General features: G+C 32.9%; 6 protein-coding genes across 8 annotated transcripts; 4 read left to right on the plus strand and 2 right to left on the minus strand.

The window, feature by feature from the left end:
* Nucleotides 223–1,967, plus strand: LOC109363011 (transcription factor MYB36). Its single transcript, XM_019609162.1, has 3 exons — nt 223–549; nt 711–840; nt 1,006–1,967. Exons 1-3 carry the CDS (start codon nt 414–416, stop codon nt 1,814–1,816), a joined length of 1,077 nt encoding a protein of 358 aa, XP_019464707.1. The 5' UTR covers nt 223–413; the 3' UTR covers nt 1,817–1,967.
* On the minus strand, nt 3,097–5,589 carry LOC109363010 (flavonoid 3-O-glucosyltransferase-like). Its single transcript, XM_019609160.1, has 2 exons — nt 4,659–5,589; nt 3,097–4,122 (listed from the first exon to the last, which is right to left on the minus strand). The coding sequence occupies exons 1-2, from the start codon at nt 5,143–5,145 to the stop codon at nt 3,266–3,268; spliced, it is 1,344 nt and encodes a 447-aa protein (XP_019464705.1). The 5' UTR covers nt 5,146–5,589; the 3' UTR covers nt 3,097–3,265.
* On the plus strand, nt 7,009–7,677 carry LOC109363012 (pathogenesis-related protein PR-1-like). The gene has a single exon (XM_019609163.1). It carries the CDS (start codon nt 7,058–7,060, stop codon nt 7,553–7,555), a length of 498 nt encoding a protein of 165 aa, XP_019464708.1. The 5' UTR covers nt 7,009–7,057; the 3' UTR covers nt 7,556–7,677.
* Nucleotides 9,481–10,327, minus strand: LOC109361646 (pathogenesis-related protein PR-1-like). 2 transcript variants are annotated; one of them, XM_019607164.1, is made up of 2 exons: nt 10,050–10,327; nt 9,481–10,019 (listed from the first exon to the last, which is right to left on the minus strand). In XM_019607164.1, the coding sequence occupies exons 1-2, from the start codon at nt 10,138–10,140 to the stop codon at nt 9,541–9,543; spliced, it is 570 nt and encodes a 189-aa protein (XP_019462709.1). In that variant the 5' UTR covers nt 10,141–10,327; the 3' UTR covers nt 9,481–9,540. The 2 variants fall into 2 exon arrangements, with proteins under 2 accessions (XP_019462709.1, XP_019462707.1); XM_019607162.1 differs by having other exon boundaries at nt 9,481–10,325.
* Nucleotides 13,446–18,164, plus strand: LOC109363041 (ADP-ribosylation factor 1-like). Its single transcript, XM_019609208.1, has 8 exons — nt 13,446–13,837; nt 13,943–13,981; nt 14,090–14,152; nt 14,876–14,894; nt 15,966–16,077; nt 16,798–16,845; nt 17,126–17,256; nt 17,883–18,164. Exons 1-8 carry the CDS (start codon nt 13,735–13,737, stop codon nt 17,914–17,916), a joined length of 549 nt encoding a protein of 182 aa, XP_019464753.1. The 5' UTR covers nt 13,446–13,734; the 3' UTR covers nt 17,917–18,164.
* LOC109362363 (zinc finger protein CONSTANS-LIKE 5) lies at nt 21,965–23,649 on the plus strand. Of its 2 annotated transcripts, none has more exons than XM_019608097.1 (3): nt 21,965–22,815; nt 22,893–22,918; nt 22,970–23,649. In XM_019608097.1, exons 1-3 carry the CDS (start codon nt 22,102–22,104, stop codon nt 23,229–23,231), a joined length of 1,002 nt encoding a protein of 333 aa, XP_019463642.1. In that variant the 5' UTR covers nt 21,965–22,101; the 3' UTR covers nt 23,232–23,649. The 2 variants fall into 2 exon arrangements, with proteins under 2 accessions (XP_019463642.1, XP_019463641.1); XM_019608096.1 differs by having other exon boundaries at nt 21,972–22,815; nt 22,893–23,232; nt 23,263–23,649.

Below are 25,146 nucleotides of genomic sequence, written 5' to 3' on the forward strand. Positions count from 1 at the left end.
TGATCAAATACATGTAGGGCTCGGGTTCAAGTATTAAACTAATAAACCTATGAAAAAGTTATGTATTTTTTAATGGAAAAGAAGAAGAGGTTTTATGTTATGTTTGTCTAGTTGCATGCATTATTACGCGAATGAGCTAACTAATCCAAAAAGGAAGAGAGAGAGAGAGAGAGAGATATGAATAAACCCTAGATGAAGAAAAATATGGAGTTGAATATAGCTAGTTAGGGGAAGGGAGGGGTTGAGGGGGTAAGACTTTTTGTCCTTTTAACCATCACATCAGCCACTCTTCTTACCTATAAATTCATGCTCTTCTTTCACCAATGTTTCCCCAACAATCTCACAAACCCTTCTCTTCAACAAAAGACAGAAAGAGATTAGAGAGATAACAAAGCAATTAACACTAGAGAAAGATGGGTAGAGCTCCATGCTGTGACAAGGCCAATGTTAAGAAAGGACCTTGGTCTCCTGAAGAGGATGATGCACTCAAAGAATACATTGAAAAAAATGGAACCGGTGGAAATTGGATTGCTCTTCCTCAGAAAATTGGTACACATGCTAACTCTCATTTAATTTGTTCATTACATTAATTAATATCTTCTTAGAGTATAGATGTTGTTTGGTTTCGGTAGAGCTTAAATAATCATCCATTGATGCAAAATTGCATACCTTATAAATTATTAATATATATGGATACAAACAATTTGTAGGGATCAAGAGATGTGGAAAGAGTTGTAGGCTTAGGTGGTTGAATTACTTGAGACCTAATATCAAGCATGGTGGATTTACTGAAGAAGAAGACAACATCATATGCAATCTTTACATTAGCATTGGAAGCAGGTCCTTAATTCTCTCCCAAAAATTAAACAATCTCTATCTATCTATAGTTTTTCAACATATTCTCTTTTGTCCCTTTTCTTTGTCACTAGAATCAGTGCATGTGACTTCTAGTTCTTCCTAGAAATTGAGTATCACTCTAATTTTAACACTTTTATACATATATAGGTGGTCCATTATTGCAGCACAATTACCTGGAAGGACAGATAATGATATTAAGAACTATTGGAACACAAGATTGAAGAAGAAACTGCTTGGGAGGCGCAAACAATCTAACTTCAACACAAAAGAAACAAACGGAATAGAAGAGAATTCATCCAGTAATTCCCTAAGCAATTCTGCTCTTGAAAGGCTTCAACTGCATATGCAACTCCAAAGCCTTCAAAACCCTTTCTCTTTCTACAGTAACACTTCACTGTGGCCTAAGTTACATCCTTCCCAAGAAAAGGTGATTCAGCAATCTTTGAATGACAGCTCTAACTCTAACCCTTTGATGCAAGGACAAAAAGATGAGTTCTATAAACCAATTACTGCTATTGGTGATTTGCTTCAACAAAATGGTGCAAATATCAATGCTCCAAAGGTAATTGGTCATTTGGAGAATACTTTGAATAATAGTTCAGTTCCCTTCATTGCTAATTCTGGGAATAATACTCCAATGTACTCATCAAGTATTGTTGAGCAAACGACTAACATGGGACTTCAGCAAGCTTGTACACTGCAAATTACTGAACTTGATGACATTCTCAACAATAGAACTACAATGGGTAGTTACTTGCCACAGGAAGAACAGAATATGGCTGAATTTGATTGTTTCAGAGAGATGAATAATGGTTCAAAGGATAATAGCAGCTTGATTTGGTGGTCCAATGTTTCTGATGCCAAGTCAGCAACCACGAGCTCTTGGGATTCATCAACTACTCCAACTCTTATGCCAGAAGGGATGTTCCATGATTATGAACTAGGTTACAGTTTGTAGTCACAAGGATTTGGCTTTAATTTCTTACCTATATATGGTGATTTGTTGTCTTAATTTGTCATAAGATGCGGAGAATGAGAAGAATGGGTAGCGTGTTTTGTAAACAACATGGTGAATATATTTAATAATGTAAATCAATGTTTGAGTACTCCTTCTTCAATGTCTTATAAGGTTGAAACTCGTACTTTGTTCTGAACATATAACTAGAACTGTCTAGAAGGCCCTTGATATATATGATCTTGATAGTGAGCTTTAAACAAACGTTCCATTTATTTAAAGCTCGGTAGTTTTGTAATTTGGGAAACCTATATTTACTAAATGAGCCGAAATTTGCTGCATGATATAGCCTATGCACCCAAAAAATGCATTTTATGTTATATTTGCTATAACTTCAGCCAGCCAGGTTTAGTGCTCAAAATTGTATGTGTAATTTTATGTATAACAGAATTTTCTGCTGATTTCTTGCCGTGTTATATTGGTAATTTTATGTATAACAGGTTTAGCTGGTTTTTCTGAGGTGTATGGGTAGGTAATATTGAATAGTTAGAAAGCTGTATATCTATAATTCGAAGGTGATAATTATCTTTCACTTGGTTTTGAATAATATATTCATTCGATTAGATTTGTAATCGAACATGTGAGATTTTGACATTTTCATTATCTGAATATCTGACATGGTTTTATACCACTGGACCAATGTATTATTGGACTAGATGTTTACGTCGAATAGTTTTTCCGGTATAATTTATTAAGAGAAAATTGTGATAGATTGAAAGGATTCTTTCCAATTTACCAAAAAAACCGGTATGTTTTTTAGCAGTCAAATAGAAAGGGTAAATGGGCGGGCATCAGCCCAATTAGTTTACTTGACATGCGCTCATGGGCCTAAAAATGTCCAAGCTGAAGGGCGTAGAAACTGAAGCCCCAGGATAGTTATGCGAAACTTATCTTACTTATGCTATGAGCCCAGTTAGAAAGTTGGTGGTTCATCTATTTCTTGTATTGAGGAAGAGAAGATGAGTTTCTAAAAGATGCACGTGTGCTGAAGAATTATAATCTCACGTCAGGTTACTTGATACAACAGCAAGATATATGATTAATTTGTACTGATATATCTGTTTGTGCATACATACCGTTTGAAAAGGTTATGGTATGTTTTATTATCAGTTCAGCATGGCAGTTATAAAAAATGTGTAACAATGAAGGTAGTGTCAGAAAAGAGAGAAAATGGAAACAAAGTTGCATGAAGTAATTGATTTGTATTCATAGGTAATATCCACTTTAGTGGTGGTCACCATTGTGAAAAGAAAAAAAAATACTGGGTATATATGACTAATACACAATCATTGAGTTGTTGTTGTTGGGAAATCAAAACCAAAATACTGAACAAAGAAAACGTACAAGATAATTTAATATCCATGCTTCCCCAATCATTATGAACCTTAAATATCAACTTATGACAATGTTTATCAAAGTAGTGAAATCCCGTAGAGAACTACCATCATGTTGAATTGCTGCCATTGCACGCTCCTTGAGTTCTAGCACCTTTTTCCTCATCATCCTCCCTTTTTCACTTGACATTATTAATCTCAAAGCTCTTAGTGTATTTTCCTTAGTGAAAGCTCCATTCTCAATTCCCACACCAACTCCCCAACCATGTTCAAGCATTCTGTTATTCAATTTCTGGTCTCCAAAAAATGGCCTACAAATCATTGGAACGCCGCCAACCATACATTCCAATATTGAATTCCACCCACAATGTGTAACACATACACCAACTGATGCATGTTGAAGGATTTCATTTTGTGGTGCCCATTCAACAACTTTCCCTTTTTTCTTTGTCCTTTCTAAGAACCCTTTTGGTAATTGTTTTTCAGGATTGCCCTTAAATGCCCAAATAAATGGGTACTTACATTCCTCTAAGGCCTCTGCTAGTGCAAAGAGTTCATGGGATGGGGGTGTTATCACACTTCCAAAGCTAACATATACTACTGATACCTTGTCACGTTGTTCCAACCATTCTAGGCAATGTGCCTCATCAGGGATATGATGTTGTGGGGTTGTCCTATTGAATGGACCAATGTTTAATAGCATTTTGAATTTTGATTTTAGGACAGCTACAATAACAGGGTGTACATCAGCAAAAGAGTTCATAGCAACCACGGTTGCTTGAGACAATGTTGCTCCCATTTTGTATAGCAAAGTTGCCATAGGGCTATCTATATCCTTCACTACCCCTTCAGGCAAGTCAGATACCTTCACTCCAGAATAACCAGGAATGAAATCAATACTTGGGTCATCACAGTCTGCATAACAACCACAACAATCAAATATTATTCAATTATACACTGCAATGAACAAGTTTATATATATGTAAAGTATTAACTAAGGAACAATGAATTTAAATTGTGACCATTAACCAATTTGTAATTTTAATATCTATATGTGGTTGTATTTATGTTTTTATAACCAAAAGTTTGGGTGAATTATATTTTGAAGGCTTATCAAAATCAGGGCTCTATAAATGATTGCAGAAATATTTACACAAATAACAAGATTTGAACTCACAATGTTATGTACTAAGAACACATAACTTAGGATTTGATGTTAGTCTCTTAGGCACTATATATGTTCCTTATACATGTTGTAAAGTTCCAACTCCTTAATCTTTATCAAAAACATAAGGGAAGACAAAGAAATTAATATACATCTTGCTTATGGGAATAAAAAGAAAGAAATGAATATACATTTTGCTTATAGTCTTATGTACATTACATTAGGAGAAGGTGGAAGATTTCTTGATGAATTAATTCCATATCAGTGAGTTAGAAAATGTTCTTACCATTGGAGGATACTCTTTTCCTAAGAAGATCGGTTTCAATATGGACAAGGACAGAGTGAGGCCCTGCAGTCCATAGAGGAACCCAATTGCAACCAAATTCCTTAGCCATTTCAGCACCAAACCAATAAAATGCATCTGTAATCAAGCAAGTAATCTTCTTCCCTGTCTCAGCCACCACCTTATCAATTGCACTCTTAAAGTTCCCTGGCATTGCATATATAAACTTTCCAATTGCTTCCATAGGGTGCCCTTGCACATGACCCTCTGGAAAACCATCATGGACATTATAAGGGTGTATGTTCCCTAGGTCCCCCCTATTTACTTCGAATATTTTCGCATTCGATGCGCGTGTGCTGAAGAATGAGAATCTCACATCAGGATCCTCAGCTGCAATTCTTAGCACCAGGCTTAGGAGTGGACCGGCGTGTGTCCCGAATGGGAAGGCCAAAACTGCCACATGCTTGGGAGCAATTGGGATACTTTTCATGGCAGAAATATGATCTACTATTGAATTGAGCACTTGATTAATTGATATCACTATGTTTATGCATACCCTCTGGAAAAGGTTTATGGTATGTTTTTATAGTATGTTCTGGCGTGATGTATAACAATTAAGGAAGTGTCAGGAAAAAATTGAAAGAAATTGAAGTGTTCTGAACTTGAGTTGAATGTCTTAACAAACTAGATGGTTTTTATGTACAGGTAGGTATGTGCAAAGAGCGTGTAGAATATGTAATTGGTGATATGTTTTTAATGCATGGTGCAAACGTGCACTTTTAAACTTACTAACTACCCAAAGCTATGTGAATTAAAACTGAAAGAGAGCCTTAATTTCCAACCAAATATTTAATAATCATCATCTCATTTGTTTGTTCTTAAGCCTAGTTATTTGAGTGGTAGATCTTGATGTGATTAAAGACCAAACAGCCTTTTTCTTGGTGTATGCATAGCCACACATACATATACAAACGACCTAAATATAGCCACATTTACCGCACAAAAAAATAGTAAATTGGATATGAAATTTTCTTAACCTCATGTTTTCTCTAATGTTTTGAGGATGTGCTTAAATATCTTAAACCTCCTAGTTCCAATAGTATAGCAGATATTCTACTTTTAAGTATATCAGACGTAGAAGTATTTAATTTTACTTATATTTTTAATGATAAAAATATTATTTTATTATATTATAAAAGGATAAAAATATCTTATAATGTTATATTTTCTTTTATTTTTTGTAGTATTTGTCTGGAAATGATTTTACTCCCACTTATCCATGTTTAAGGACTTCTAACTGGGGAGCCTGTTAGATAAATCTCCCTTCGGTTCTTATAAAAGCCTATATTCCTCCAAGGCCTCTGCTTTGTGCAACTATCATCACACATTCTATCGGAAACTTGCAGGGGCACGACCCAGAGTCCAAGTTCGTGAGAGGCCCAAACTGTTTTTTTCACTCACAAATAACATACTATTATTTTTATTCTTTTTAAATCAATCGTATTATCAATAATTATCACTTAAGCATAAATTCATTTAATATCTTATTGGTAATAACAGTCATTTTTTTATATTATTATATAATTGATACATATTATATTTAAAACTTATTATAAAAAATAATATAACTAAATTTCTTTTGGCCTCACAAATTTTAAATCGTGTTCAAATTTTAATATACAAAATTCACATGTTTTTTTTAATTTTGTACCCCAAATTTTTTTCTCACTAAACTTGTAAGATTTCATAACCAGCCCTGACAGGAGAGAGGAGTACAGCTTGCACATTGTAACACTTACTATACATAAACCAACTTATTCATTTACAAAGCATGAAACATGTCTATAATAAACATTTTGGAGATGAATATATATATATATATGGAAATAACACTGGAGCAATGAAAGTGTCCGAAGACATGATTTTGGTTTTCTCTCCTTCCTACCTTCAGATGGGGTTTTCTTCCTTCCTGCTTCAGACCTCGGTCTCCTTTTCTATTTGTTTTTTTATAATTTATTTAATTAAATATTAAATCAAATCCATTTTAAATTCTGAATGGTTAATCTAATGTTGGACTTACATGAAGAAAGAAGTTCATTACACCCCACAAACTACAAAGTCCAACTCCAATGAATGAGTTGGCCTTTAAAAAAACATTCACTTTGCGGCTTAGATAAGAGTGGAAGCATAAATATATTGCTTTCCAATTAAATATGTTTCTTGTAGCATTAATAAAAGTAAAAAATGCAACGACCATAGAACATGGATGCCACCCAGTTTAGTTAACAATGTTGATTTCACTCTCAACTCAACTCCTAAAGTCAAGTTATATAATTATAAATACATCCCCTTCACTAATAGTAAGAGTACCCCTCAAATCTCTAGTACCTCAATCAAAAACAATGATGCATTCTACGCATTATTCTCTCACCATCATCACCTTGTTGTTATTGATAGTCTCAACCACTCATGCAAAAACCCCAAACCTAGCAAGCCAATTCTTGATTCCTCAGAATGCTGCTCGACACGCGGTGGGGTTGAGGCCACTGGTGTGGGACACAAATCTGGCACACTACGCGCAATGGTACGCGAATCAAAGGGTCCATGACTGTGCCCTAGAGCACTCAGATGGTCCATATGGCGAGAACATATTCTGGGGCAGTGGCACAGGGTGGAAACCAGCGCAAGCTGTTAGCTCATGGGTTGAAGAGTTTCAATGGTACAATTATTGGCATAATTCTTGTGCCTATGGACAAATGTGTGGACATTACACTCAGATTGTGTGGGGTGCAACAAGGAGAGTTGGGTGTGCTAGTGTTACCTGTACTGATAATCAGGGAGTGTTCATAACTTGCAATTATTTTCCTCCTGGGAACTATTATGGAGAAAGACCTTACTGAAAACTGAAAGTGGGAAAGAAAGATCAGAGAGAAATCAATAATGTAATGGCCGTTTTCTACTCTGGTTCTACCTCACCAACTGTATTGATTGCTTTTGACATGTGGGTTTATCATTCAACCCCTTTGTATCTTTGCCTTTATTCATGGTTTAATATTATAAATGTATAATAATAATAGTATATGCTTCCTTTTTTCATGGAATGTTAAGGCTTTGGTAAGAATTCGAAATCCAAGAAAGAAATATGAATTGAAGTTTTACATGGTGTTAAGGCTTGTTTGAATGATTGACTAGAGCTTCTTGCCTCATTTGTGTGTTTTTTAAGGCTAGATACTTTATTCGTATCTTGCTTTAGATCTTCAAGCACATTTTCCTATACTCAACCCATTACTATTAATAATATTTTAATAAATATATATCAAATAAATATTAAATTAATTTTTAAGTTAATAATATATATTACATGTGTTAATATTTAATTGGTTAGGAATAAAGTGATAAATGAATTTTGGCATAAATAATTTGTGTTTCATGTTGTAACCATAAGCAAGCGTGATAGGATGAGTTTTGGTTAGTCAAGAATTAGAGGTATATGACAAACAAAGGTGAAATGATCTAGTATAAGTTTAGCTATGAGGTAGGTCGATTATTGTATTAAAATGAGTATAGCAATTCCTACACACCATATTTACATAATTATATCATTTACCATATCCAAATGGAACGACGTACCACCTCTCAAGTTGGCAACCAATTGCAACACATATATTACAAGAAAATGAAGAAAAAAAACCGAAATTGTCAATTTTGATTTACAAAATTGTTTTTTTAATATAAAAAAATCAGAATCCGCTTATGTTAGTGGAAACAAACAACGAATTTTCAATAACTGCCCAATGTATGTAGGGTCTGCAATCTGCACTATGGACGCATATATTACTACTTTGTAGTGATCTATTTTGTTCTTATATAGAGGCCCTAGACATACAATACATCACACACAGACACACAGGTTAGAGCATACTTTTATACAAGATTAACCGAACCAGGTTTTATCTCTTACTATCTATATTTATGAATGCCATATTTTTTTGGTGATCAGAGCTTCGAGATATGATCATCCCTAATGCTTATGTCAAAGAACAATTGAGAGAAACAATACTCTCTTCCACTAATGTTGGAGTCCTTCAAGTCCATATATAGGGACTTCGTTGGAACATAATTGAAATTAAATTTTAATAAAGTAACGAATAAACTATCCATAACTAGTATTAATATAAAAAACACATTGTTATACGGTATATTTCTCACTGAGCTAAATATTCATATTTAATACACGGGTAACTAAAGTTTAAAGAGTAATAAAATAAAATTAAAGTTTGTGATGATAATCTATGAATCTTTATACTATTTTTCTAAAATTAATCTATGCACAAATGAACCTAAATAAACTATCTACAGGATAAGATATAAAAAAATTCACAAATCAAGCCGGCATATTTGACAATCAGATACATTTCACATGGGAGGATAAATATTTTACTGCAGCTTCTAATCTTACCACAAAGGCACAAACCACGCTTAACTACTATATACCTGTCCTCAAGCACCAAACGAATCCCCAACTAACATGCCCTTCTACTTTCTTGTTACTTTGAATTCTCGTCTAAATTCTCATTTTTCAAGAGAGAAAAAGATTTATACACTAGTGGGAAAGTTTTTTACGCCTGTATCATTCATTTTTAATCACTGTTAACTTATTTCAAATATAAAAGTAATACAAATGAACAATAGATTAGTATACTGACAAAGTCAATCTCATTATTATCCCACAACACTATACTTCATTTATTTATACCAATACATTTCTAAGCACACTGCATGGCTTAATTCACGGTAACATCACCACTGTGGCATGCACTGTCCCCTAACCCTCTACTACTAATCTTGAAACATATAGAAACATATAATAGATTGAAATAACGATTTAATATGGTCGTTCTCCAACATAATTACCCACAGGATCATAATTACAAGTCATAAACACATCTCCATCATTACATACAGCGCGTGCACAACCAATCCTTCGAGTATTCTTCCACACAATTTGAGTGTAATGTCCACACATTTGACCAGCTTCACAAGTGTTAGTTGCATACGTGTAGTATTTCTCTTCATCAGCCCATGCTCTCACAGCATCAGTTGGAGTCCATGTTGAGCCACTACCCCAATATATGTTCTCTCCTAATTTGAAATCATCTTCTGGGAAAGAATGTTCTACCTTGCAATCTGCTTTCCTTTGACTAGCCCACCACCTTGCATAATTCTCAAGCTGAAAGTCCCACATCAGTGGTAGTTCCAACTTTGCTGCTCTTACCAAGTTATGCCTGAACAAAAACTCTAGTGATTCTCCAATGCAGCCCCAGCATAGTTGCTTTGACACCTTGTATATGGTTTCATTGTCAGGGCTTTTATGTTGAGGAACCAGTTGTGGAATGGCTGAGAGAGTGTTAGTCAAAGTTACAAGAAGGAAGAAGAAGAGGAGCAAGGTGGCTTTCATTTTTGTAATTGTTATGTAGCACTGCATTTTGAGCTATGTACCTTAATTTATATGTGACCCTAGTTCAAGAATATGTGGTTGGAGACTGGTGAATGTTGTAGAGAGTTTAACCACTTGGGGTACAGAGAATGTGAGGGATAATCGCCAATAGATTTGTTTGTCATTGATATTTTAATGTTGATAGTTCAAGTAAATGTAGCAGAGTGTGGGATATGGGAGTGAGAACTGTTCATGGCATTATAAAACGGTCTGTGATCAATGATTGAGTGTCATCCCGTGAGTCAGGTTTCTGTTGTGCCCGTGAGTTGTCTTTGTCTGTTGTGCTCACCATGGTACATTCTAGAAATAACCAACGTGCCACAAGATGCAAGTCACGAGTCTGAAAATAGTTTTCCACACGAATCAAATTCTCACATTTGATTTTAAGGTTTTGTTTGGTTTAGAATAGAAAATGAGAAAAGAGAAATAAGTGAGAAAGAAGAAAAAATAGAGGAGATTTTTGTGATGTTTGATATAAGAGAAGAATGAGAGAAAATGAATAGAAAGAAATATTTTCTTCAATTTCTCTTTTATTTGGTTAGATAGAAAATGAGAAAAAAGTAATGATGTTGTGGTTCAAATTACAAAAATGTCTATAGAGTAAATAAAATAGAGAGAAAAATGTTGTTTTATTATTAATTAAAAATAAATGTTATAATTCTAAATTATAAATTTTATTATAATTTTAATTAACATTTTCAATTGATATGGTTTATGACATAGTTTGGGACACAATTTGGGACAATAGATCATTATTCAGATAAAGTCTCTATTTCTCTTCTCACTTTCTCCTCACAAGTGGAGATAAAAAAATTTTGTGGGCACACCCACTTTTTTCTTCTCTCATTTCTTTCTCCCCTCTCAACTAAAGGGGAGAAACTCCCAATTTTTCTTCTAATTCTCTCTCCCTCTTTTCTCTAACTCTACTCAACAAAACTCAACCTAAGAGAGTCCTATGAGGAGTGTTAGCATGGCTTGCTACATTAGAGTTACACATGTGAACATTACTGAAGCTTTCTGGACCCTTGGTTGTGCTGAAAATGATTTTTATCAATGGGGCCACTAGGTCAGGCCCATCAAACCTGAATAAGATTGAATTCCACCATTTAAAAATTACACTCAAACAATATTTATGATTGAATAAGGGACAAATAAGATCTGACCCGTCTCGTGGTTACACATTCATCATATTTGTTTGTATGTTTATTCAATTGTATATAAAGTAATTAATGACATCTCTTTCTTAGAAAATATATTTAATTCTCTAATTTTTTAACATATATACATTAACAATATATTTATAAATTTATATATCTAATTACATATCCATAATAATAATTAATAAGTAATATTGATCAACTTTATTTAAAGAAGTATATATTATATTTAGATTCAACTTTATTTAAAAGAGTATATCATTTTATATGTCAAATTACGATCGGATTTGAGTTTAAAGGTTAGTTCAATCAACATTTAGATTCAAGCTAAGTTATTAGTTTTAGGTTTATGGCTAGGTTTAGATTCAAAATATTAATTTGATCGACATTTAGGATCATATAAAAGATAAATCTTCTCCGACCCAATCCAATGGGCGTGTTCACCTAACTAGCATTGTTATTGGATATGGTTAGGGGTTAGGCTGAGAATGATTTTTATATAAGTGGGCACTAGTTCTATTGTGATAAACCACATACCATTATTATGGATAAGTTGTTCATTAAAGTGAATGGTGAATAATTAAACGCCAGATCAAAACATCAACAAAAACATATTATTCATGCATGTAATTATAACACATAAAATATGCACCCTGATCGTTATTATCATTTAATTGATTACTAACTACAAGATTGATCATGTATATAAAAATAATATTAATAACACGTCATATTTTTTATTTTGAATACAAATTAATAATATATGCTGTTAAAAAATAATAAGAAGTTTAAAATAGTATTCTCAATGAAATTTGTGAGAAATAAACCCAATAACTATAGGATTTTAATGTAAATAACTTTCCGCATAAATGAAATAAGTTTAAAATATGAATTAATATTTCTATTAATTAGCTATATCCTTTTTAAATGATCTCTTATAAGATAATCATTCCATACATAAATGATTTTAAGGAATGGCGATTTGAAATTTTAAATACAATATTTTGAATTTTGAGTAGATTATTGTAAATAATTTTAAATTCAAGGAGAAAGTTAATAAGTAAGAGAAATCTCCTTACATAATTTTTTCCCCATGAATGAATCACATTAGAGATGTCTCTAACGCATAAGGTTAGAGATTGAGTAAATTTCTCTTCTTCAAAAAACTTCTTAAAATTATAATATAGGAATTTATAACTATTATTCCTTATAATATATGTTTGGCTAAATCCTTAGGATCCTCACAAGTTAATCAACATGCTAATTTCAAAAGAAAATTTATTAAGAGAAAGACTTTCTAATTTCAATTAAAATTTGGTCATAAATGATAACACCAAACATCATAAATACATTTGTCCCTAAATATGATGTGTTGCATAAATCTCCATATAAGTTTTTCTCATTTATTAATTATTTTTTTTAAAAATAGAATCTAACTCATAAGTTAAAATGTTAAATTAGAGTGACTTAAAACGGCTAAGTTAGAGGTTTATTAAAGATTCTTCATTATTCTACATTCACTAATCAGTGCAAAATGTTTATTTTTTTAGAATAATTTTGGAAAACATTAGTAATTCAAGCCCTGGATTATCATCCTAAAGTAATTTCAAAAGGTTGATTAAACATTTTATGAAACCCATAGATTTAAAATAATTACAATGAGTAATATCTAACGAGTTCATTTTATATTATTTTAAATTGTATAAAAATATTAATTTTTATTTTAAATATATGTCAACTTTGAATAAGCTCTGGATAAATGTGACATAGAAAGTAGAATAGTTGATCCTCATTCATCAATACTCGGAATAAAGATCACATGTCCCAAGATTTAATGTCTTATTATGTAAAAAAATAAATTTTTTTGATTACTTGTTATAATTTAATTGACTTAAAATACGGAGACAAAATTATTTTTATAGAAAAATGATATATCTTTCTACCCACAAAAAAATGATAATATTTTTTTAATAAAAAAATATCTTATATGTAAGAAGATTACTAGAATAATTTAGCAAGAAGATATAATAATTCTTTTTTTTTTTTACATGTAATCCTTGTCTGAAAGTACTAGCGTTTTCTTTCTGGCAATTGAAACTTGAAAGTACATGTGTAAAACGAAAGTAAATAACAAAAAAAGTTATGAACGTGATCTGAGGTGGCAGCCAAACAGATCGTAAGGATGAAAGCTTAAGAGCGAAGGGAATCAAAATCGTCGTCTTGTTCCCTCTTTTTCCATTTTCGATTTTCTTCTCTCACAAACCAAACCCATCTCTGATTCCCTCATTATCCGAATTGGACACAGATTCACACTGAAATTCACCGCGTTAATTTTATTCTTCGAGATCTGATCCCATTTTTTCCTATTTTTAATAAGTGGTTGATTAATGCATTAATTATATAATCTCACTGTGCCTCTCGGAAGATGGGTTTAGTGTTCACCAGATTGTTCTCCTCTCTTTTTGGTAGCAAAGAAGCTCGAATTCTCGTTCTCGGTCTTGACAATGCTGGAAAAACTACTATTCTCTGTAACCTTTTCCTCTCTCTGTTTCTTCCTCATACAATTTACTTTCTTCATTTTTCATTTTTTATATTAATTTCACGGTTGTTTATTTTTTACATTATTTTTTCAGATCGGCTTCAAATGGGTGAAGTTGTCTCTACTATTCCAAGTTGGTACTCGATCTCCTTTTACATTTACCTGAATCTTAAACAGCCTCTGCATTTTTCTTTAATTGTTGCTTCATTCAGTTAGCTCATGGCTTGATTATTTGATGCAGCAATTGGGTTCAATGTTGAAACAGTGCAATATAACAATATCAAATTTCAAGTATGGGATTTAGGTATCTACTTTAATCACCTTGATTCATGCAAATTGTCTATATTTTATTTTAAGTGTTATGGACTTGTGACATATTTTTTCCTTGCCCTTGTTTTACTGAATAAATTTTGAGGAAAAAAAACAAAGATTACCTGAATTGAAATCAGTACATCGACCTATGCATGGTGAACAAATCATGGAGTTTGATGTCACAGTGTCACACATTATTAACTTCAATTTTGTGTTTCTCACTGAAATTCTATTGGGTCTCATTGGTTAGTGGAGTATATATCAATGGTGTTATATTCCTCTAACTCATACTAAGTATAAGCAAGTATACATGGCCAATGTTTTAGTTTTGAACTCTGCTAGTTTCAATTCTGGGTACCTTAAGTAGTTAAATAAAAAAACATTAGTTAGTTTGTACTCTTCTGGACTTGAGTATGTTTTTGTATTAGTATTTTTTAATTTTGATGGTGTCTAAGCAAAGACGAAATTATGTTCAAAATTTACACAATTCTATGGTTTTGGCCTGTTCGATGCTGTTCAGACATTCCTAGCTTGTTTTGTATTGAAGAAAATAAACACTTTTACTTCAAGAAATTTTAGCACTTCTAATATAGTTTATTTTGTTATTTACAATCATGTGCACTTATAATTGCATGACACAGAATATGCTGTAATATATGAGGACATATTTGATATTTCATTTTCTATCTCTGATAGCAAACCTTTGTTTATGCAGGTGGGCAGACAAGTATCAGGTAAGCCTTCTGGTTTCATTCTTGCCTTTTAACTGACGGAGATGGGTAATCATTTTTAATCTTTACTTTTAAGAGATAAATAGTGAGCCCTTGAGTAGAGCGCCAGAGAGATGCCAAAGAAATCACCCTATCAGATGTATTTGGGATCAGATTTATGTTGTTAAGTGGCTAACTATTTTATTTGTAAGGTCTAAGGACACCTAGTGGGCATGGGTTAGTAGTGTCTAGTAAAAGTCAAAATTGTAGTTTAGGAGTTGTGTTGTTGTTACTTGCTTTTTTGTAAGTTGTTCGATAATTGTAGTGAAGTTCCTAATCTTGAGGTTCATGAAGTCTAATAGATCTTAGCTTGTACTGTAAAATCAAACCTCTATTTCATGAGGTCTAATAGGTCTTGGCTTGGACGAATGAGCAAATCTTTATCCTTGTCTGGCCGATCCGTTATTTGAATATTAAACCCAGAATTATGTGAAGTTTCTTCTTTCGTGGTTTCTTACACCAGAAGAACCAGCTGTTGGCTGTGTTTGATTCATTCTTCTTAGTCCTTCTCTACTACTTGATAGATTCCTATTTAAAGTTGTGCTCCTTTATCTAAACCAAATTATCTTTTATTAATTTATTTATAAGGTTAAAAGTTTCACTTTTGTGGTTTGGCTGTCCAATGTGTTTTCTTGTGATTTTAATTTCTTAATTTTGCTCTTAAGGTTTTGTTATTACGTAGCCTATACCTTTTTCCCATCCATTTCAACCAAAAATGGATGTGATAAGCATGTGCAACCTAAAATTACATCGTTTTAAGATGTTTCAATGTCCTAAAAACGTGGATATATTACTTCTGTCATGTCATTTCCCTTATAAATGGACATAAAAAGGTATACTTGGCTATTACGTGATAACGGAACAAGCTACAGGGCCAGAGTACGAACTACTAAGTTTAAGTCACTGAGTGTGTGGTATATTGATATCAGTTGGGCCAAACCGCAGTGGGATTCTAAATTTACCTTTAGTTTATATGTAGTTTCCGCTGCTTTCCCTGAACTTTTCTTTGGTTGATTATTTTGGTTCTGTCCACAGGCCATACTGGAGGTGTTACTTTCCAAACACTCAAGCAATAATCTATGTTGTTGATTCAAGTGACACAGATAGGCTTGTGATAGCTAAGGAAGAGTTCCATGCAATTCTGGAGGTACATTTTTCCTGATTTGTGTTTTAAGCAAATGTAGTTTATGTTGTCGTATTTACTGTCATCATCATCTTACAAAGAAATAGGATCATGAAAACATGGATGTCAAGTCTAGGCTTGGAGGGAGTGTAAGAATTGCCATTTGCCAACATTACAAGTCGTTCAGAATTCTGATCTGAGTAAACAGTTTGGACGCTTCTTTAAATTCTCTTGATGATTGATGACAGAGTTGTATCCAATTTGTACTTATAGAGTATATACTCACATATAGGTTTAGTGATAGCTATTAGGTTCTTGATGGGTCTTTGATGCAAGTACACTTGTCCGGTTTATGATTTCAATTTGAAATTATTCTAAATCAATGTATTTGTTAAAAACTTGATGCTCTCTGCGAAATAATGTTAAAATTTTATTTGGGTTTTGTTATCCTCAGCTCTTAGGGCAGGAACCAAAAAAGGATATGTTGCATTAAGAAACGAAGTACATAAATGTGTTGCATAATATGTCACTTCCTAATACAACATATCCAATTTTGTGTTCCTTAACCTTAGCCCTTAACAAAACCCGATTTTTTAATTATATTTGATATATTCATTTTCAAATTTGGTGTTTTACTCTTAGAATCGATTTGTTCTGCTCCTAGTCTCCTTTGACTCTGGTTAATGCTGCCTATGATTGTGATCTCAGGTTAATACTAATTATTTTATGAACTCTTTTTGTCAGGAGGAAGAACTAAAAGGAGCTGTTGTTCTCATTTTTGCAAACAAGCAGGTCAGAATTTGATCTATATTTGGATTGTTTGTTGGATTTTCATATCCCCATAGGGGGTAGTATAAGGAAGGAATATGTAAAAAAGTTAGGGGGCTGATATTATAGGTTGAAGTCTTTTGTTAAATGAAATAATATGATGCTAATTCATTTATATCAAGTAGTGAGATTATGGGTTGGTTGTTATTGTAATTAAGTAATTTATATGCATACGTTAAATACTTGGCAATATTCAATTTGAAAATTTAATTTTTAACTTGCTTAAATGTTTCCTGTTATACAGGACCTTCCTGGTGCCCTTGATGATGCTGGAGTTACTGAGGCTCTAGAATTACACAAAATTAAAAATCGTCAATGGTCTATCTTCAAAACATCTGCCATAAAAGGCGAAGGACTTTTTGAGGGCCTGGACTGGTAAGATAAATAAAACTGAAGGCTGTTTCACGGGAGTTGTGATTTCTTATATCCATATATATTATCATCTTATGTAGTTTTGCTATGTGTTTACTTTTTCATCTTTGCTGTATTTTGCTTTTAATGTTTTTGTGGATATTTTTTCCGCCTTATAGCTGTGCTCCCCTCTTTTTAATCTCTAATATATTAATTCCATGATTATGTAAGAAGGTGCATCTGTCTAGTTGTGCTTTCAATAAGTAAAATTTTGAATATGCAGTTATCATGGAAAAGTTGCCTAGTGACCTGTATCACTGGACCAGAATGAGGATATTGTAATTACTTGCCAACTTGGCATGTGGTCATTTGAAAATGTGTGAGGCACATTCACAGTTTATAACTTTATATTGGTCCAGAAAATAGGATTAGGGACTTCGGTTCTATGTTTTGTAGGTATTCATGTATCTTTTGAGTTGTAATATATTTGGTAATATCTGCAAATGTTATTACTTCTTTGTGGTGTTCAGAGTTTACATCCGCTACAAGCTAGAACCCTAGCTGAGTGCTGACATAGCATTGCAATGCCTTTTTGTTGAACACCTCCATTGTTGTCTTGCGCAATGTTAATTTGTGAGCTTGTTATGTAGGTTGAGCAATACACTCAGATCTGGAGGAGGCTAAATGTGTCAGCTTCAACAAGCCATATACTTAGATCGGTTGAATTCAGCAGAAAGGTTGACTGGGTACTTCGGTTTGACTTTTCATTGTGAATGATATCATAATAGGATCATAATTGAATGCTCATACTCATGTATTTTGTTCCATTTTTCGTGTTTAAAGATTAAAAATATGAATGGGCATTGATTGTATTTTGTACTGAATTTTTCCTCAGTCCTTTTTTGTATCTCCAAGTCCTCCCCTTGATATAGTAGGAGCTTCTAAAGAAAACTTCTTCCTATTTGTTTGGGCAATCAAGCTTCATGGGTTTATAGTGACTGTCAATTGACATGAGTGGCTAATGATGCAAATCTCAAAGGCTTCACCAAATAATAAAGAAGTCTTGAATTTAGATGAGATATATTTGTGATGATTTCTAATAATTCTAGACTTCTTGCTATATGGATAATAATAAGGTGCCTCCCTCTGGGATGCTGAGTCTTACAGTTCATTTCCTTTTTCAGTTTTCTTTAGGTTTTCCTTTGTTACTGTACTGAGGCTAAAAGGACCTATATGTTCATGCAGTGTTTGCAACACCTATTATCAATTTAGCTGTTGTTCAAATCTTTAGCATTTTACTTTAGCTTTGGTGCCATTTTGAAGCATCAATGAGATGATAAAATCTTTTTGCCTTTTTCGTTTAAGCCCTTTCTTCAGTTGGCAATCATTATCTGTTGTATTCATCAACAGCATTACACAGCGTGCCTAATTGGATGGTGTGTCATACTGTCATCTATATCTTTAAAGATGCGAATCAACATGCTAGGTGGGTATTAACCTTATCGACAAAATCATTTTACAATTTGTAAAATATAAAAAAGAAAACCTTAAATTGGACACCAAAACTACTTAAGTTTCACGAGCTCACAATAATAAATTCTAATAAATTGGACACCAAAACGAATTAAATTCTAATATTTTTGGATACCTGTGTTCAATTACTTGTATGTGGCAATATATAGTGGTTTTATAAAACTAATTCTGTGTTTTTAGTATTTACATTGAATTGTTGTAACTAGCAATAATATAAAGTAAAGGATCAATTAAAAATCATATATATAACGGTTGAGGTAAACGTTGATTTATGGTTATAGTTTATATATTTCTTTTCTTTATTATTAAATTAAGCATGCCTAATAATAATTTTGGGTTTCTCATTAAGCTGTGTTTAGGTCCTAGAATACGTATTAATAATGAAGTTTGCTAAGGTTCCACAAGTTTTCTTGAACTCTCGAGTTGACAACCATATCTTTCACATTCACATATTTCATTCAAGTTTACTAAATCAGATCAAGTAAGTTAAAAATACAAGGACTGAAAACTTAAAAAAACAAGAGCTATAATTAGAATGAGTTATAAATTTAGAAACAAAAACATATTTATTATTCTAAACATTACAACTACACATGAAACTCCTAAACATAAATAATCAAAATCACTATCCTTAATCAGAGTAATTCTGACACTATTTAATATGAGTTGGGATCATCTCCATTAATAAAGAGTACATATACTTAAAACAAGAGAAAAATATAATATAATTTAACATTTTTATTCTTAAGATATAATAATATAATATTTTTATCCTATGTGTAAGTGTAAAAATGATCATTTATTTTTCTATTAATGGATAGGATCCTACTCCTAGGATTGTGCCTTTTTAGTTTTGCAAAGGCAAGAAAAATAAATAGTCCCCCATAAGGCACAGGAAAATCATTATCCAACTCCTAGGATTGTTGACTTTCTTTTAGTGGCCTTCGCGTTTGGACACAATGATTATGACATTATATTCATAGCGATCCCTTCTATGAGAAGAGACATTATCTTAATAGAACGAAAAATTAATTATAAAAAAATAATAACCACTATCCTTTAAACCATTAGTTAAAGGTGAAAAGACAATATCTTTATTAGAAAATTATATTCCATACAATAGAAAGAAATATGTGCAGCTTCTCAATAATAATTTTTTTCTTTTCTTAGTAGTGTTATTGGAATAGTTATCACTTATTAACATCAGTTTATAATTTAAATCACTTATTTTTTTGGCGTTAATTAAGGGTTCCTTCTTTCATTGTAATAGATAAAAACTTGGTTGTCTCTTTAGTATCACTCCAAATATTGGACATTAAAATTTGATTAATAAAAGATTTAATAAAGATACGGGATATTTATCTTCAACCTATATGCTTAGTTCCTACGTCTCAAATTAATCACTGATACTACTATTGGCTTATCAATCAAAATAAGAATTACCCATAACTTGCTGCGACCATATAGTCAAAAAGAGGCAAAATATAATATTTATTTATTTTCATTTAAAGTGCTGCAAAAGAATGTTCGAATCTGATCATTTGTTTGTTATTTTAAACGGTTAAGAATGTATTTATTGACCTAAATTGTTCCCAAAAATAATGAAAATGTCATTAAAAACCATGCCTAACCATGTGCTAAACACGAACGAAAAGAACTGCTACACTAACGAAATAAAACTATCTATTCAAAAAAATATCTAGCACATGAAATGTAATAGTATACCTACCCTAAATATCTGGCTTCACATCTTGCGTTATTTTTCACTATTACATTGGATTAATTTGGATTCATCATACAATAACTTGTTTTTTCTTAATAGTTCAACAGCCTCGAGAGTTTGAGTCCTTCATGCGGGAAAGCAAGTTACACATCACTTGAGAAGAATTCATGCATAAATTGCTATCGTCTACATTTACAAGTATATAAATTAAAGGTATTAGCTCATATAGTCCTTGAAAATTTCATTAAATAAGGAAAATTATTAAATAATTTTATCCATACATTGTTGGATGAGTGACAAAGATATGTAGCTTGAAAAGGTGTGACTCCTCTGGTACATTTTGATAATGTTTATTAATTTAGTTTATTGAATATAATGAGTGATTGAGACTATTTCACTTAAATAATGAATTTTATCAAAATCTGATTTAAATTCATATAATATTAGCATGCATACTAGAGTAGCATCTCCGGGTTTGAAAGAATACATTATTGTTTAGCACCTCAACTATACCCTAAAAATAAATTAATCATCAATCAATAATTTATGTTGTGAAATATTGTCCAATTAAGATGAATTGTTAATTAAACTAGTTATCACATGCTTAAGGATATTTCACACACTCATAAAAGTTAAAACGGAATTGCTATCAAAGGACCCAACATTTTTATTACCGCAACTCAACTTTCTAATTTTGTTTTATACCTAATTTTGCTGTTGTTTGATGTGATTGTTAGTGTTTTGGATATTGGTATAAATATATTATTTTATTTATTGATTTAATTTTATTGAAGATAATCTTTTAATAAATTAGGGGTCCATTTTTCCATCCCAATACCTAAAATATGTCATGATAAAACTTGCATAGGTAAGATATTTCATCAATCTAAGCTCATAAAACATGGCTTGCTTGAGTAAGACCTTTCACTAATCTAAGCTCACAAAGGCTCTACCCCACATATGATTTGAAGTTTTAAAAAAAACTTATGTTCTTATCATTGTGCTTAGATAAGCCCTCCCTGGATACCTACCCCAAAGTGGAAAATAAAGACTAGTATCAGTGTATCACAAAGACTTAGGAATAGTTTGGATTTCCAACCCAGTTCAAACATCTCAAGAAATTAGCATGACATATACTGAGAGAGTTAAGTGTAATTTTGAGGCAACAATATATATTTACAATACTTGATCCCATTCGGATATATATTAGTTACCCCATTGTTGCCAAGTGCCAAGTTGAGAGCATGTCGTCTCATAACAACTGTGCGTCACGATAATAATCTAATGTCCGTGGAGGCCCCACGTCGGCACAGACACTACACGATGACAACTACTACTCCCCAATACATATCCATATGTTAATATTTTTGGTCTGAGCGAACTATTTATGTGGCCAATACGCAACCCACGTGTCCACTATTGATTCGTTATCACCTAGATTTCCTCAATGTGCAAGGCACTAGCTGATAGATAATAGAAAATCCACACCCAAAGAAATCAACTCATCCAACGTTTCAGCACAAGTTAATTTAATCCTTCCTTTCTCAGAACCTTCTTACCATAATACAACGAAATAAAACTAAACCACAACACTTATTTCATAACTGATTTTGATGGGAATTGAGAGGGGGGGTCTTATTTTGAAGGGGTTGAGGAGTGGCTGGAGTGTGCCGCCGAAGCTATGTGACTCTTGCAAGTTAGCTTCGGCGACACTTTTCTGCCACCCCGATTCCATGTTTCTCTGCATCCTCTGCGATTCCAAAATTCACTCATTCAACAAACATGGTTCGCGCCACGAGCGCGTGTGGATGTGTGAGGTATGCGAGCAAGCACCTGCAGCTGTCACGTGCAAAGCAGACGCTGCTGCACTATGTGTCACGTGCGATTCAGATATCCACTCCGCTAACCCACTCGCGCAGCGCCACGACCGTGTCCCCGTCGAGCCCTTCTACGACTCTGCTGAGTTCATAGTCAAAGCCTCCGCCGCTAATTTCGGCTTTGTGGTCCCCACCGACGACGGAATTACTTCAAACGGGCTCAATCAAGATGAGCCATGGCTCATTCCGAACCCTAATTACGGGTCGAAACTCATGGATGCACCTGATATCAAGTCCAGGGAGATGTTCTTCTCTGACATGGATCCCTTTCTTGATTTCGATAACTCAACGAATTTCATCCATAACACTGGAAACGACAGCGTTGTGCCTGTTCAAACCAAAACCGCTCCTATCATGATTCACCATAGCTCAGAAGCTTGCTTCGACAACGAATTTTCTAGATCGAAACTCTCCTCGTTCAACTACCCATCCCAGTCTATTAGCCAAAGCGTAAGTACACTAACCAATATAAAATCTCTTCTAAAGCAAAATTGAACTATTGTTCTAAATTATTTCATGAATGATAGGTTTCTTCGTCTGATGTTGGAGTTGTGCCAGATGCGAACACGGTTTCAGAGATGTCGTACTCTTTCGTCAGGAACAGTTCAGATTCAAATGCAATGGATCGTGAAGCGAGGGTGATGAGGTACAGAGAGAAGAGAAAGAATCGAAAGTTTGAGAAAACTATTCGTTACGCTTCACGAAAAGCTTACGCTGAAACCCGGCCCAGGATTAAAGGCCGGTTCGCTAAACGAACCGAAATTGAACCGGATATGGACCGTCTTTATAATCCCTCTAGTGCTGTTGCTTCTGTTCCTGCAACTATCATGCTGGACACACCGTACGGCGTCGTACCGTCCTTCTAACCAAACATGGTGTATGACTTGACCGTCTCTAACTCTATCTTCAAGTTATTTGCTAAAATAATGTTAATGATTAATGAATCTCTGGGAACCGTTGATTATTTTGAAAACTAGGATGAAGATGCAGTTTCAGCCGTTGATCTGTGGGAGCATGATTCAGAACTTATGGACCTCCATATTTGTTTTAGTTTTCAGTTAGAAAAATATGTTTACCTCTTTTAGACTACTTTATGGGGCTTATTGCATATCCATCTCGTGTGGAATTAGAATATGTACTGTATTAAACTCTTTTCACTGCTTTCCTTTTCCAGTAAAAAGTGTCTTATCACAATCGGATCACGGATCTCTTTCCTCATCCATATTGGGTGGCACTGCCCAATTATATGTATCAACTTTTCCTATGTATGATGGGTTATCTTCATTTGACATTTTATTTTTTTAATCAATAAGTCATCCTCTCATGATTTGTTTCCACAAAATTAATAAAATACTAGGACAAATAAATAATGGGATCAAACCCAAATGAGGAAGGGATATTATAAATTATAGTTTCTAAGGGTGTGAATGAATATTATAATTTAATACTATAGAGAAAAAAGGGAGCAATTAAAATGAAGGATTATTGTATACACAGATATAGATACATTGGACCCTGACCATAGAGGATCTGGTATGTCAGAGTGTGAATGTGGGAGGGGTAGGGCGGCGCATATTCATCTGAGTTCGTGAGACCCCACCACTAATCTGGGAGAGAAATTTGCCTCAACAGCTAGATCAGGTTAATGAGTGAGGTTGGTTGATGTGACTACAGCGAATGTGCTACATGTAGGATTCATAAATTTATATACAAGAATAGAGAATGCATAGATTATCAGATAATTATGTATTAAATATGTTTTTACATTCGCTTTTATTTTAATTTTACTGGGGGGGGGGAGGGGAAATTGTTGAGCAACTCAGATTTGAATTCAGCTGCTAAATAATAGTTTATGTCTCCAAGTTCCGTGAGTTGTGTTGACCATTGGATTAACTACTTATTATGGGTTGAAGCTTTGGATTTCATTCATGGAATAATGTTGTTGATTTGAATTTGATCTCTACAGTGTTTTTAAAAGTTGGATTTTGTCCATCTCATATTATTTAACAAATTCTAATTATCAAATGTTGACTAAAATCAAAATATTCAAGTATAGGAAGACTTTAACCATTTTTTTACATGGAAAGTTTCCTGCTACAACTAAAACATATTTAAACCACAACTTAATTATTTTAAATGTCTTACAAACTTGTGCAAATGCTGTGTTTAATATGTCAAATAGTAGTGTGTTTAAATTCTAAAAGAATCGTGTGTGTATATATAGATACAAATGAATGGTGATTCTAAAAGTATAACTATATATGATGAAACCATCTTATAATAAAACATTGAACATTTTCCATAAAAGAACTTAAAATATTAACAAGTAATCATATTTGTTTTCTATTACTAACTAAAATAAAGAAAGGTTAAAATAAAAATAGAAACTAACTATTTTTGTAATCTATAGTATTCAAATACATTTGATGTTAATCCTAGAGTATTATAAAGATTAGATTAAAAGGTCATGCCTCAAATTTTCAAAATGAGAGTTTTGTTGCAAGAAATGACTCTACTTTAATGGAGCTGGATATTCTTCAATGACAAATAATTGAAGTCTATATAAAAAAAAAAGACTTCTAACGTTTACCAACATCTTTAAAAAAAACTAACAGTTAAAATGAAATCAAGACGCAAATTCTAAACATAACTAAAAATTGAATAATTGTTTACTTTTTTTTATTTAGGGAGGAGAAAATAAAAAACTTGTATATTTGCCTATTATATTACGAGGGAGATAGAGCATTGAAGACAAAAAGGTGTCGGTCAAATCGTTGCACG

Source organism: Lupinus angustifolius, chromosome LG12, assembly GCF_001865875.1.
Source record: "Lupinus angustifolius cultivar Tanjil chromosome LG12, LupAngTanjil_v1.0, whole genome shotgun sequence".
Classification (NCBI taxonomy): domain Eukaryota; kingdom Viridiplantae; phylum Streptophyta; class Magnoliopsida; order Fabales; family Fabaceae; genus Lupinus; species Lupinus angustifolius.

What these genes read in the sequence shown, in the direction of transcription:
- LOC109363011 (XM_019609162.1), top strand. Translation starts at nt 414, where the DNA reads ATGGGTAGAGCTCCATGCTGTGACAAGGCCAATGTTAAGAAAGGACCT. An exon ending in TGCTCTTCCTCAGAAAATTG is followed by an intron (nt 550 to 710) that starts GTACACATGCTA and finishes AACAATTTGTAG; the next exon opens with GGATCAAGAGATGTGGAAAG. An exon ending in TACATTAGCATTGGAAGCAG is followed by an intron (nt 841 to 1,005) that starts GTCCTTAATTCT and finishes ATACATATATAG; the next exon opens with GTGGTCCATTATTGCAGCAC.
- LOC109363010 (XM_019609160.1), bottom strand. Translation starts at nt 5,145, where the DNA reads ATGAAAAGTATCCCAATTGCTCCCAAGCATGTGGCAGTTTTGGCCTTC. An exon ending in GAAAAGAGTATCCTCCAATG is followed by an intron (nt 4,123 to 4,658) that starts GTAAGAACATTT and finishes GTTGTTATGCAG; the next exon opens with ACTGTGATGACCCAAGTATT.
- LOC109363012 (XM_019609163.1), top strand. Translation starts at nt 7,058, where the DNA reads ATGATGCATTCTACGCATTATTCTCTCACCATCATCACCTTGTTGTTA.
- LOC109361646 (XM_019607162.1), bottom strand. Translation starts at nt 10,140, where the DNA reads ATGCAGTGCTACATAACAATTACAAAAATGAAAGCCACCTTGCTCCTC.
- LOC109363041 (XM_019609208.1), top strand. Translation starts at nt 13,735, where the DNA reads ATGGGTTTAGTGTTCACCAGATTGTTCTCCTCTCTTTTTGGTAGCAAA. An exon ending in TGGAAAAACTACTATTCTCT is followed by an intron (nt 13,838 to 13,942) that starts GTAACCTTTTCC and finishes TTATTTTTTCAG; the next exon opens with ATCGGCTTCAAATGGGTGAA. An exon ending in TCATTTTTGCAAACAAGCAG is followed by an intron (nt 16,846 to 17,125) that starts GTCAGAATTTGA and finishes CCTGTTATACAG; the next exon opens with GACCTTCCTGGTGCCCTTGA.
- LOC109362363 (XM_019608096.1), top strand. Translation starts at nt 22,102, where the DNA reads ATGGGAATTGAGAGGGGGGGTCTTATTTTGAAGGGGTTGAGGAGTGGC. An exon ending in CCCAGTCTATTAGCCAAAGC is followed by an intron (nt 22,816 to 22,892) that starts GTAAGTACACTA and finishes CATGAATGATAG; the next exon opens with GTTTCTTCGTCTGATGTTGG.